The 12,934-nt window shown below is 23.6% G+C and overlaps 1 protein-coding gene across 3 annotated transcripts in view; it reads left to right on the top strand.

The window, feature by feature from the left end:
* The window catches only part of LOC117178878 (bifunctional coenzyme A synthase), a 30,969-nt gene that overhangs the window by 5,929 nt on the left and 12,106 nt on the right, over positions 1-12,934 (top strand). For all 3 annotated transcript variants that reach the window (XM_033370398.1, XM_033370397.1, XM_033370399.1), the window contains exons 3-4: positions 5,171-5,514; positions 11,894-12,148. In XM_033370398.1, coding sequence (XP_033226289.1) covers positions 5,171-5,514; positions 11,894-12,148 — 599 coding nt within the window. The remainder of the gene's footprint in view (positions 1-5,170; positions 5,515-11,893; positions 12,149-12,934) is intronic.

Here is a 12,934-nt window from a genome sequence, read left to right as displayed (position 1 = left end):
TTACAAAAAAATTCGTATTTTGGTTATAAGTTAAATTTGTTGAAAATGTGTCTATTTTGTTAGAAAATGTAAGTGTATTTAATTTAAGTTTAATTTAAAGTTTAACGCTGGTTAAAAGTTGCCGCATTCTATTAAAAATTTATTTTCTTGATTACAGATTCATTTATTTAGTTGCAAATTAATTTATGTGTAAAAATGAAGCTATAATGTTAATTTTTTTTGGTTAAAAATTTAGATTTTTACTTGAAGATTGAAAATTAGGCTAAAAATTCAATTATTTGGTTAAAATTTTATTTTTGTAGTAGAAAATTCCAGTATTCTGTTAAAAATCTATTTGATTGAAAATTCAACGATATTGTTAAATATTCGTTTATTGGGGCAGAAAATTCGTCCTTTTTTATTTAAAATTCACCTTTTATTGTTAAAAATGGAACTATCTTCTTAAACATTCAAGTATTTCGTTGCCAATTTAACTTTTATTGATTGAAATTTAATCATTTTGTTTAAAGTTGGATCATTTGGTAGAAAATTGATCTTTTTAGGTTGAAAATTCAAGAATTTGGTTAAAAATGTATCTATTTTGTTCAAAATGTAATTCTTTTGCTGAAAACTAAAAGCACTTAAAATTTGGATTTAAAAAAATCTCATTGCACTGTTGCCGATGTTGAAAAATGAGAAACGTCTAAATATTAAATAAAACATACGAAAAACCGTTTTTTTTATCATAAAATCAAATGTTGGGGGCGTATGAGAAATTTCACAGGTAGCGCTTTTTTTTTTATTTCCACTAGACCTACAATTTGTCCTGGAAAACCTGTAAAAATCTTGGAATATTTTGTTTGAAATACGCTAGGAACTCTGGTTTAAGAACAGTCTTCTCACTTTTTGTTTATTTGAGCAGGGTGGTTCAAAAATTTGTTTAAATCGACAGAAAAATAAATGAGGGGGTCCAGCGACCTAGAAACCATTGAAAATCTGGAATTATCCTTGAATTTTTCAATAGAACCTTGAATTTTTGTTTTTCTTTTTAAAAAGTTTTTTGTATTGAAATGTAAAAAGCAACTTAAATATTTTAGGTTTTAGGGGACTTTTTGTAGATTGTATAATTATTTTATCGATTACAATGAATAGATTTTAATATTGTGAAAATTCTATAAGTTTTTAATGTCTTCTCTAATAATATAGAATGTTAAAGCATACATTTTTTGTGATATTCAACTTACAATAATTCTAAAGATTTCAACATGTTTTAGAAGGTTTGAAAATATTTCACAAAGATTTAAAATATTTTGATGACTTAAAATGAATACAAAAGATTTCAGAAAGATTAAAAAAATATTGCAAAGAATTATTAAGGATTTTAAAAGTTCTTAAGCAAGATTTAAGCAATATTTCAAAGATTTTAAGTATCCAAAGATTTTAACAAAGTTTTAAAACATTTTAAAAAATTCCACAAAGATTTCAAATATTTTAATGAATTCAGATGAAAAAAAAAAGGTTTTTAACGATTAAACAAAGATTTCAAATGTTTCAATGATTATAAAAATTATTAGTCGATAATTTCGATGTTAATTCAGTTTTAGAATTAGAATGAATCGTGGCGATACGACAGATCTTTCGATGGTTTGGCCAGTCTGTTTTTGAATATACACAATTTTTTGTTTCATAAAAATTTCTATTTTTACTTGAAGATTGAAAATTAAACTCTTTGGTTCAAAATTTATTTTTTTAGTAGAAAATTCAAGTAGTCTGTTAAAAATCCAACTATTTGATTGAAAATTCAAGTATTTTTTTAAAACCCCATTCCTTTTTGGTTGAAAATTGGACGATTTTGCACATTTCAAAAAGAGGATTTTGAACATTTGAAAGAGTTCGCGGAACATTTTGAACATTTCAAAAAGAGTTCGCGGATTTCAGAAACTTAAAAAAGATTTTAAAGATTTGAAGAGGGTGTGTACACAAGGTTTCGAATATTTTACAAAGATTTCTTCAAAAGTTTGAGAGATTTCAAAAGATACTACAAAGATTTTTAAAGTTTCAAACATTTCACAACAATTTTAAAAAAATTCAAAGATTTCAAGTATGTCAAAGATTTTACCAACATTTAAAAAGATTACAAGAAGATTTCAAAACTTTAATGATTTCAAATGAGTTCAAGGGATTTCTCAAATATTTGAAAGATTTAATAACAATTTTCTAAATATTTCACTTTCAAAAATTTGAAAAAGGGTACAGTCCGCCAAATTTAAAATATTTCAAAACACTTTAAAGATTTTAAACGATTTCAAGTTTCTTTAGAAGATTTCAAAAGATTTCAAATATTTTGATGATTTCAATTTAATATAAAAGATTTTACCAAAATTTAAAAAGATGATAAAAATTTCAAATTCAAAGATGTGAAAAACGGTACAGTCCACCAGATTTCAAAGATTTCTATACATTTTGAAGATTTTAAACGATTAAAAATTTTTTTCGAAGATTTCAAAAGGATTTTACAAAGATTTCGAACATTCCACAGGAATGTCAAAGCATTTTACAAATATGTCAAGGATTTCAAAGTTTTTATCAAAGTTTTAAAAATTTCACAAAGATTTAAAAGATTTTTACATTTTCAATTGAATATATTTTCCAAATGTTTTACATATATTTCGAACATTTCACAAAGATTTTACCAAAATTTAAAAAGATTTAAATAATATTTCAATAATTTTAACGATTTCAAATGAATACAAGAAATTTCACAAAGATTTCAAGGATTTTACAAAGATTTCGAACATTCCACAAACATTTCAAAAACTTGTACAAAAATTTTACCAAAGTTTAAAAAGATTTTACAAATATTTCAAACATTTCATTGATATTTCAAAACATACTTGATAAAGATTTCAAGAAGTTTAAAGATTCTTCAAAATATTTTTAATGTTTGCACAAAGCTTTCAAATGAATATACCAAATTGCCAATATTTCAAGTGAATACATAAGATTTCTGAAAGATTTCACAAATATTTCAAAGTATCCATAACAATTTCGAAAGATTTTAGACGACTTCACATTTTTTTAGAAAATTTAAAAATATTTCACAAGGGTTACAAATATTCCAGTCATTCAAAATACACACAAAAAATGTAGGAACGATTTCAGAACATTTCAGAGCTTTTAAACAATTTTATAGGTATCAAGAAACTTGAGAAGATTATAAAAGATTTTAATGATTTGAAATGAACACAAAAGTTTTCACAAACAAAGATTTGGAAAATATTTCACAAATATTTAAGATATTTCTTCAAGATTTCAAAAACGGTTCACAAAAATTTCAAAGAATTAAAAAAACTTTTCAATTTTTTAAAAAGATTTAAGAAAATTTCACAGAAATTTAAATATTTCCAAAAGATTTTAAATACTTCGAAAGATTTCAAAATTTCAGAAAGATTTCACAAAAACGACTTATGTTCGCAAAAAAATTAAAAATTGCTTTATTCATGATTCTGATTTCTTTAGAAATTATTGGAAAAAAGACAATATTCATATTTTAAATGCGCAACAAACGGTTATTTGAATTAAAAAAAGGACACCTGGAAAAAGTTGATTTCCTAAATTGGAAAAACTGAAAAAAACCTTAAATTTTTTTCCTATGACTCGGTGGACCTGAAAAACCGGGAAATGACCGTGAATTTATTTTTTGACCGGGAATTTCACAAATTTGTAAAAAAAATCCTTCCAACTTTGACTTTAACCTTTTTTTAAATAATCAGTTAAATTTTGATCTTTTTCAATCATGATGTCATTCAGTTTAGGATGCATAATTCGAAAATCTTTCACTTTAAGTATTTTTCCTTTTAGATTTTAAATTTTTTAACGTAAATTTCAATTTAAAGAATTTGAAAATGCAGTTTAAAAGTCTTAAATAATTAAAAATCAGAAGCGTTCAAAATCCGAGATTTTTTGATAAAAAAAATTTTTTAATTGATCAACTGTGAATATGAATTAATTAATTATTTTTTCAATTGAATTGTACTTTAAGGTTTAAAAAGTGAATAATAATTGATTTTACAAGACGATTCGGAATCATTTCACAATTTTAGAATTTCCAGATATTAACGTTAAAAATTAGACCGTTTCAATTGGTTTCAATTTGACTATTCGTACCAAAATTTCGGTGCAAATAGCCCACGGCCTAATTTAAAATAAAATATACATTTTTTGTAGATTTCGAAGAAAAAATGTTTTTAACTAATTTTAAGAGAATATGTAAAAAGATTTATAAAGATTTACAAAATTGTCAAACGCGAATGTCGAAGATTTTAAGCAAATTTGTTAAATTTTTTTAACTATTTAAAATTAAAACAATTTAACTTTTTATTTAAACAGGGAACTATCGGTTCTTTTACACATTTATAATTGGAACTGGAATTTATCCAGAATAATAATAATTCTGACTTGGAACCGGGAATTTTCCAATTTAAAAAAATTCCAAGCTTTTTTAATTTACTGGAAATTTTCGAAAAGGAACAAAATTCTGAACTGGAACAGGAACTTTTTACAAAGAAATCGATTTCTGAGTTAAGGCAGAGAATTTTCAAATTTTAACCACTTCTGAGTTGAAACTGGCATTTTTCCAGAAGAATTACAATTTGCCTTGGTACAGTGATTTTAAAAATTTAAATAAATTACGAGCTGGAACAGGGTGTTTTTAAAAATAATGAATTCTAATTCTAAGTTGAAATGGGATATTTTCATAAAAAATTCAAATCATATTAATTTGAACAGATAATTTTACATAAAAATTCTAATTCTTAGTTAAAACGAACAATTTTCGAAAATCATTCAAACTGAATGAAAAATTGAATTTTTTTTTTAAACAAAAATTGTTCAATTGAAAAGTATTAGTAGCTTCATTTTATACGTTTAAATTATTGAGCATTTGAATACAAAATTCTTAAATAAAAACAACTTTTAAACTTCAATTTTAAAGTTTAAAATTCAAGAGTTACACTTTGAATGCTTTTATTTGCAATTCAGTTTTTATTACTTCGAATGAAACAATTTTTAGATTTAGTGTTTTATTTTATAAATTTCAGTGACCGTGACAATTTTTTGCGAACCGGGAATTTTTTTCTTTCATTAAAACGGCCACCCTGCTTGAACTTTATTCGAATTTTGTTAATTCCAGGCAAGATTCTCTGGGAATTAATTGAACCCTGTGCAAAGCGAATAACAGCAGTGAAGGATTTTCTCGAAGATGTTGATCCTTCCTTAAAATACGAGGTGGTCCCAATATCCGACATGTACGGACCAACAAAAGACGATCCAAACATGGATCTTATTGTCGTCAGTGAAGAAACTGTACGAGGTGGTGCCAAAGTAAATGAAATTCGCCTTCAACGAGGATTATCGAAATTGGATGTCCACGTTGTCAAATTAATGCAGGACCAGAGTCACGACGAGCATGAAGAATCCAAGATCAGTTCTAGTAATCAAAGGATAAGACTATTAGGCACGAGACTTCGAGAACCTGTAAGTATTTAAAATTTGAAAAAAAATCAATAGTTCAATTCTTGAGTTTATTTTAAGTTAATATGCGGTTTTAAAAGCTGTTTTAGTTAGAAAGAGAGCCCTAACTAGCCTTTTCTGCTTGAAAATACAATTTTTTTTAGAAAATTCAACTGTTTTTTATTCAAATCAAAATACAAATATTCTATGGTTAAAAATACAACCGCTTTGTTGAAATACTTATATTTATACTTTAAGAATTTATTTTATTGGATGAAGATTCTTCTCTTTGGGGGAAAGTTAAATTATTTTGTCAATAAATTTTATTATTTTTAATTTTTGGTTGACTTCGACTATTTTTGAATAAAAATTCAAATATTCTGTGGTTAATAATTCAACGGCACCGTTGAAATGCTTCGTGAAAAATTGCTTTTTACTGGTTGAAAATTTTTCTCTTTGGGTTGAAAGGTTAACTTTTTTTAAATTAAATTTTATTATTTTAAATTTTTGGTTGAATTCAACTGTTTTTGATTAAAATAAAAATTCAAATATTCTTTGTTTAAAAATTTAACCGCTTAGTTCAATGTTTTATACTTGTATTTCTACTTCGCTAAGAATTTATTTTATTCGTTGAAGATTCTTCTCTTTGGTCGAAAATTTAACTTTTATGTTGATTTTTTTGTTTAAAAAAAATTAACTATATTTTTGTAATTGTTCTTTTTTTGTTTGAAAAATTCAATCATCTAATGGAAATTCGTCTTTTTTGGTTGAACTCGACGCTTTTGAATTTAAAATACTTTTTAATTAAAATATTAACTACTTGGTTTTAAAATTCATCAATTTTCGTGAAAAAATCATTTCTTTAGTTGAAAATGTAACCATTTTGTTAAAAATTAATATTATTATTAATATTAAAATTAACTATTTTGCTCAAAATTCGTTTTGTTTTTTTTTTTCGTTCAAAATTCTTTGACATAAAATGTAACTATTTTATTTTCAGTTAGAAATTTGACCTTTTTAGTTTAAACAGCAAATAATTAATTGAAAATTCATGTCTTTTATTAAAAAATCTTTTTTTTTTGTTTAAAATTGTATTATACTATAATTTTTCAAAAAACTTTTACTTTCGCTTAAACCTTGATCTGTTTTAGTTGAAAATTTAACTGCTTGGTTAAAAATTTATCGTTTCTGGTAAAAAATTCTTCTTATTTTTTAAATTCTTCTGTTTCTGTGAAAAATTCATTTCTTGAGTTGAAAATGTAACCTTTTTGTTAAAAATTAATCTTTTTTTTTTAGTTGAAAATATAACTATATGGTTAAAAATTGATTTTATTGGTTGAAGATTCTTCTCATTGGTTGAAAATGTAATTATTTTGTTGTTTTTTTTTTCAAAGAACAAATAAAATTTTCTTTAATTGTCCTTTTTAGTTTGAAAAGTGAACACATTTGATGAAAATTCGTCCTTTTTAGTTGATATCAGCGCTTTTCAATTAAAAATATTGTTTAGGTAAAATATTAACTACCACATTTTACGTTGATAATTCATCATTTTTTCTCAAATTCATTTCTTTAGCTGAAAATGTAACTATGTTGTTAAAAATTAATCTTTATTATTTACAATTTTTTAAAAAATTGATTTTATTGGCTGAAGATTCTTCTCATTGGTTAAAAATGTAAATATTTTGTTGATTTTTTTCAAAGAACAAATTAAATTTTTTGAATTGTTCTTTTTTGTTTGGAAAATCAACACATCTGATGAAAATTCGTCTTGTTTAGTTGAATTCGGCGCTTTTCAATTTAAAATATTGTTTAGTTAAAATATTAACTACCACATTTTACGTTCATAATTCATAATCTTTTCTCAAATTTAACTATTTTCATAAAAATTAGTTGTTTTTTTCGTTCAAAAGTCATTGACTGAAAATATAACTATTCTATTTTAAAATAGAAATGTGAATTTTTTAGTTTGAGCAAATAATTAATTGAAAATTCATGTATTTTATTTTAAAAAATAATTTCTTTCGTTTAAAATTGTATTATACTTTCATTTTTCAAAGAAGTTTTACTTTCGCTTGAAAATGTATCTGTTTTAATTAAAAATTCAACTAAATGACTAAAAATTCATCGTATCTAGTAGAAAATTATTCTTCTTGTTTTAAAATTCATTCATTTCTTTGGTTGAAAATCTAAGTATTTTTGTGAAAATTCGTATTTTTTTGTTTCGTTTTTGGATTGAAAAGTGTATTTTATTTTTTTGTTTGTAAATTCTTTTCTTTGGTAAAAAATTATTCTTTTTTTTTCAAATTCAGCTTTATGTTTAAAAATTATTCTTTTTTTGTTGTTGTTAAAAATTAAACAATTTTGTTAAAACTTCTTTTTTTTTCTTTGGCTGAAATCTATTTTGGTAGAAATTAGTTTTTTTGTTCAAAATTCATTGACTGAAAATACAACTATTCTATTTTGAAATAGAAATTTGAATTTTTTAGTTTGAGCAAATAATTAATTGAAAATTCATGTATTTTATTTAAAAAAATAATTTCTTTCGTTTAAAATTGTATTATACTTTCATTTTTCAAAGAAGTTTTACTTACGCTAAAACGTTTACCTATTTAAGTTAAAAATTCAACTAGTTGATTAAAAATTCATCTTTTCTGGTAGAAAATCATTCTTTTTGTTTGAAAATTCATTTATTTTTGTGGAAAATTCATTTCTTTATTTTTTCTATTTTTGTGAAAATTCGTATTTTTTTTTTTTTTTAAATTCGTTTCTTAGGGAAAAAGTTATTAATTTGTTTTCAAATTCATCTTTATGTTTAAAAATTATTCTTTTTTTGTTGTTGAAAATTAAACAGTTTTGTTAAAACTTCTTTTTTCTCTTTGGCTAAAATCTAACTATTTTGGTAAAAATTCGTTTTTTTTTAATTCATCGACTGAAAATTTAACTATTCTATTTTAAGTTTGAAAATGTGACTTTTATAGTTTAAACAGCAAAAAATTAGTTGAAAATTGTTGTATTTTATCAAAAATTCATCTTTTTTATTTGAAAATTTAACTATATGGTTAAAAATGATTATATTTTGTTGAACATTGATCTTTTTTGGTAGAATACTCTACTTTTGGTTTGAAAATGACCTCCACGTAACTGAAAAGTTAAAGGCGAATTTTTAAATAGTTTAATTAAATATGATGACAAAACCGAGTTTTTAACAAAATAATAGAATTCTGAACCAAAAGGATGAATTTTTAACGAACAAGATTAACTTTCTAACCCAAAAAACAAACTCATCAAAATACATGAATTTTCTACCAAATAGTTGAATTTTTAATTTATGAAGTATAAATTTCCAACCAAAAAGGGAACGAATTTTAAACCAAAAAATTTAATTTTCTACGGAAAATGGATTTTTTCACAAAGAAGATTAATTTTGTACAAAAAGCGATTCGTTTTTAACAAAATAGACCAATTTTCCAAAAATTTGAGGAATTTTCAAATAAAAAGGGCGAATCATCTACAAAACAGAATAATTTGAACCCCAAAAAGTTGAATTTTCAAAAAAAAAATTTAATTTGCAACCAATTGAATTAAACTAACAAAAAATTATTTTTCAACAAAATAGTTGAATTTCCAAACAAAAAGATGTTTAAAAAAAATAATAATTTTTAACAGAAAAATGTATTTTTTCACAAAGAAGATTAATGTTGTACCAAAAACGATATATTTTCAACAAAATTAATCCATGTTAAAAAAGTTGATAAATTTTTAAAAGAAACATTTGAATTATCTGCAAAACAGATTAATTTTAATCCCAAAAAGTTGAATTTCCAACAAAAAAAGTTAATTTTTAACCATCTGAATTAAATGAGAAGAGAAAGAATTTTTAACAAAATTGTAGAACTTTAAAGAGTAAAAGGCAAATTGTCTACGGAACAGTTGACTTTTAAATCCAAAAATAAAATTTTTCAACAGAAAAGTTAATTTTCTCCAACTAGTTCAATTTTCTTTCAAATAGTTAAATTTTTATAAAAACAGTTTCAGTTCAAACCAAATATTTAAATTTTCAACTAAAAATATTAATTATTAACAAAAAATTTAATTATCCACCAGGTTGTTAAATTTCGAAGCCAAAAATAAAATTTTCTACGAAACAGTTTAATTTTCAATACGAAAATATGAATTTTCAACCAGTTCGGATTTTTTTTTAGTCAGGATATTTTTTCGAAAGTGTGCTTAATTTTTTTAATTGCAATCTAAATTTGAATAACAATAATTCTTCATTTGTAAAAGTAGCTGTCTATTACTGTATTTAACAATTTCATTGAAAATTCTTTTCATTTTTCTTTTTAATAATTTTTTTTTTCTTGACCGAAAAAATCTTTCTGAATTGAAAATTCAACTCATGTTCAAAAGTAGTATTTATAAAACTAATTTAACTGTTTTTTAATAAAAATTAATTTTTTTTGCAATATCTACTATATTTTTCGTTGAGAAATCATCTTTTTGGGGAACACAAATTTGATTACTTGCTTGAAAAATAAACTTTTTTATTAAAAATTAATTTTTTGGTAGAATATTCATCATTGGAATTAAAAATTCATCTTTCTGATTAAAAAATCGTTTTTTTTGGCTGACAATTTTTATTATTGAAAATATATCTATTTCAATTGAATGTTCCATTTTTAGTTGGAAATGCATATCTATGTTTAAACATGTTTTTTTGTACTAAAAATTTAACTATTCAAGTTTTGGTTGAAAAATTATTTACTTTGTTTGAAATTGCTTTTTTTTTTTGTTCAAAAAAAATTAATTTTCTTGTTTGAAAATTCATCTTTTTGTTTGGAAATTCAATAACTCTGAATAAATTTTAATCACTTCAGTTATAATTTCATCTTTTTATTTGAAATTAAACTATTCCAGTTGAAGATTTATCATTTCAGTTGAAGCATCATCACTTTAATTGAAAATCCAAGTTTTTTTTTTAATTTGTTAATTTAAAACTGAAAGTCTCTTTTTTAGTTGAAAATTGGTCTTTTTTTGTAGAAAATAATCTTCTTTGTTGAAAAATTCATCATTTTGGTTTAATATGCGACTATTCCTGTTGAATATTTATAATTTTAAATGAAAACGAAACTGTTCTAATTAATTATTTGATCATTAACTTAAAAAATTCACCTTTTTGTTGAACATTAACTTTTTTAACTGAAAATTTAACTAACCAATTAATATTTGAAAAATTGAAAATGTATATTTTTAAATTTAAATATCATGTATTTTATTGAAAATTCATCTTTTTGGTTTAATATTTAACTATTTCAGCTAAAGATTTATCATTTTATTTAAAAATTAATCAGTTTAGTTAAAAACTCATCTTTTAAGTTGAAATTAAACTATTCGGTTCAAAATTTGTCTTTTTTAGTTGAAGTCATGTATTTTGTTAAAAAATCTTTTTTTTTGTGTGGAAAAGTAATCTTCTAGTTCAAAAATTAATTTTCGTGTTCGAAAATTAATCTTTTTTTTTTTAAATTAAGTATTCCAATTAAATATTCATCATTTTAGCTGAAAATCAATCTTTTTTGTTGAAAGTATTTTGTCAAAAATTTATCTTTTTGTTTTAAAATTAATCGAATATTTATTATTTTAATTAAATATCCATCACTTTGGTTTAACATTTTTTGTCTGGAAAATTAATTTTTTTTTTTAACTAAAAATTTTTTATTCGAAACTAATATTTTTCTGTTCAAAATTCAACTATTTGGTTGAAAATTGATCTTTTTTAGTCGAAAATTCAACTATTTGGTTGAGATTTCATATATGTTGTTGAAAAATCGTCTTTTTTATTGAAAATTAATCTTTTTGTTTGAATTAGTACTATGAAATATTATTCCTAGAAAAATGTGAGATTATCTGGAAAAAAACCTAGAATTTTCAAGGAATTTTTTTCCGTGTTTTGAGTAGACACCCTGTGAATTTAACCAAAAAAGTAAAATTTTCAATAAAACAGTTGAATTTTGAACAACAAAAAAATCGATTTTCAACCAAAAAGTTGTATTGTTAACCAAGAAAATTAATTTTCAACCAAAAGAATTAATGTTTAACAAAATAGTGAAACTTTTAATCAAGTAGTTGAATTTTTGACAAAAAAATATGACTTTTTTTACCAAGCAGTTGCGCTTTCGATAAAAAGTAAAATATTAGATTTGAAAAAAAACAGTTGGATTTTCTTAATTGGTTCTATTAACTAAATTCTAATTTTAAGAAAAAAAACGAGAAAAGGGAAAGTTTCTTGAAAGCACCTCCCTAGTTTCGGCTCTGCTTAGAAAACATTAAATTTGACAATTTTAAATTTTAAATTGCAAAATTTCGAATGCTTCTATTTAGAATACTTTTCCCTTTCTTTTCCTGACAGAATAGAAAGGATAAATCTTTGAGGCCTTATGTAATCGGTCTCACTGGAGGAATCGCTAGTGGGAAGTCTTCGATTGCCGAAAAATTAGAAAGATTGGGAGCTGGTCATGTAAACTGTGACAAAATAGCGCACGATTTGTATGCGCCTGGAAGAGAATGTTATAATTTAATAGTTGAACATTTTGGCCCCGGCATACTGAATTCGGAGGGAGCTATAGATAGGAAAGCTTTAGGCAATATTGTCTTCAAGAAAAAGGTAAGTCTATTTTAAATTGGAAATTACCTACTTTACCTGGAAAACCTGGAAATCCTGGAAAAATTGAAATTGCCAGGGAACTTCTATAAACCTGGAAATTTCAGGGATTTTTTTTTTAAGTCAGGGAATTTTTTGCGAGAGCGCCTGAATTTTTTTTAATTACAATAAAAAATTCCTGAACAAAAATTCTTTATTTTTGAAAAAGTAGCGTAGTAGAGAGCCATCAAAATATTTTATCTTTTCTAAAATAATGAACTTGGAATATTTATATGGTTTAGCGAGTTGAATTTCAACTAAAACAGATCAATTTTCAACAAAATAATTGAATTTTGAACCTAAAAAGATCAGTATTCAAACTAAAATTGAATAGTTAAAGTTTTAGTCAAAATAATTAATTTTTAAGTGAAATAGATACATTTTTAACCAAAAAGATGAATTTTTAACAAAAGAGTTTAATTTCCAAACAAGGAGATCCATTATTAAATAAAATGATATTTAGAAATACTGGAATACATTAATTTTCAATGAAAAAGACGATTTTTCAACAAAATACGAGGGTAGTTCAATAAGTCCTTAGAATGACCAACATATGGCGCGCGAATCGCTCCAAATCATCTGTTTTCAGTCAACACCACTCCCGACTAGGTATATGGTGCAGTCACAGTCCACATCTTCTGAGTTTAGGTGTTTTTATAACCAATTGAAAAACAAAAATTGTTCGTTAAGAAAAATGGAAAAAAACGAGTTCAGAGCGGTAATCAAACATTTTCATTTAAAGGGTTTAAC

The sequence above is a fragment of the Belonocnema kinseyi genome, chromosome 8 (genome assembly GCF_010883055.1).
Source record: "Belonocnema kinseyi isolate 2016_QV_RU_SX_M_011 chromosome 8, B_treatae_v1, whole genome shotgun sequence".
NCBI classification, from domain to species: domain Eukaryota; kingdom Metazoa; phylum Arthropoda; class Insecta; order Hymenoptera; family Cynipidae; genus Belonocnema; species Belonocnema kinseyi.
This window is presented reverse-complemented; position numbering and strand designations above follow the sequence as displayed.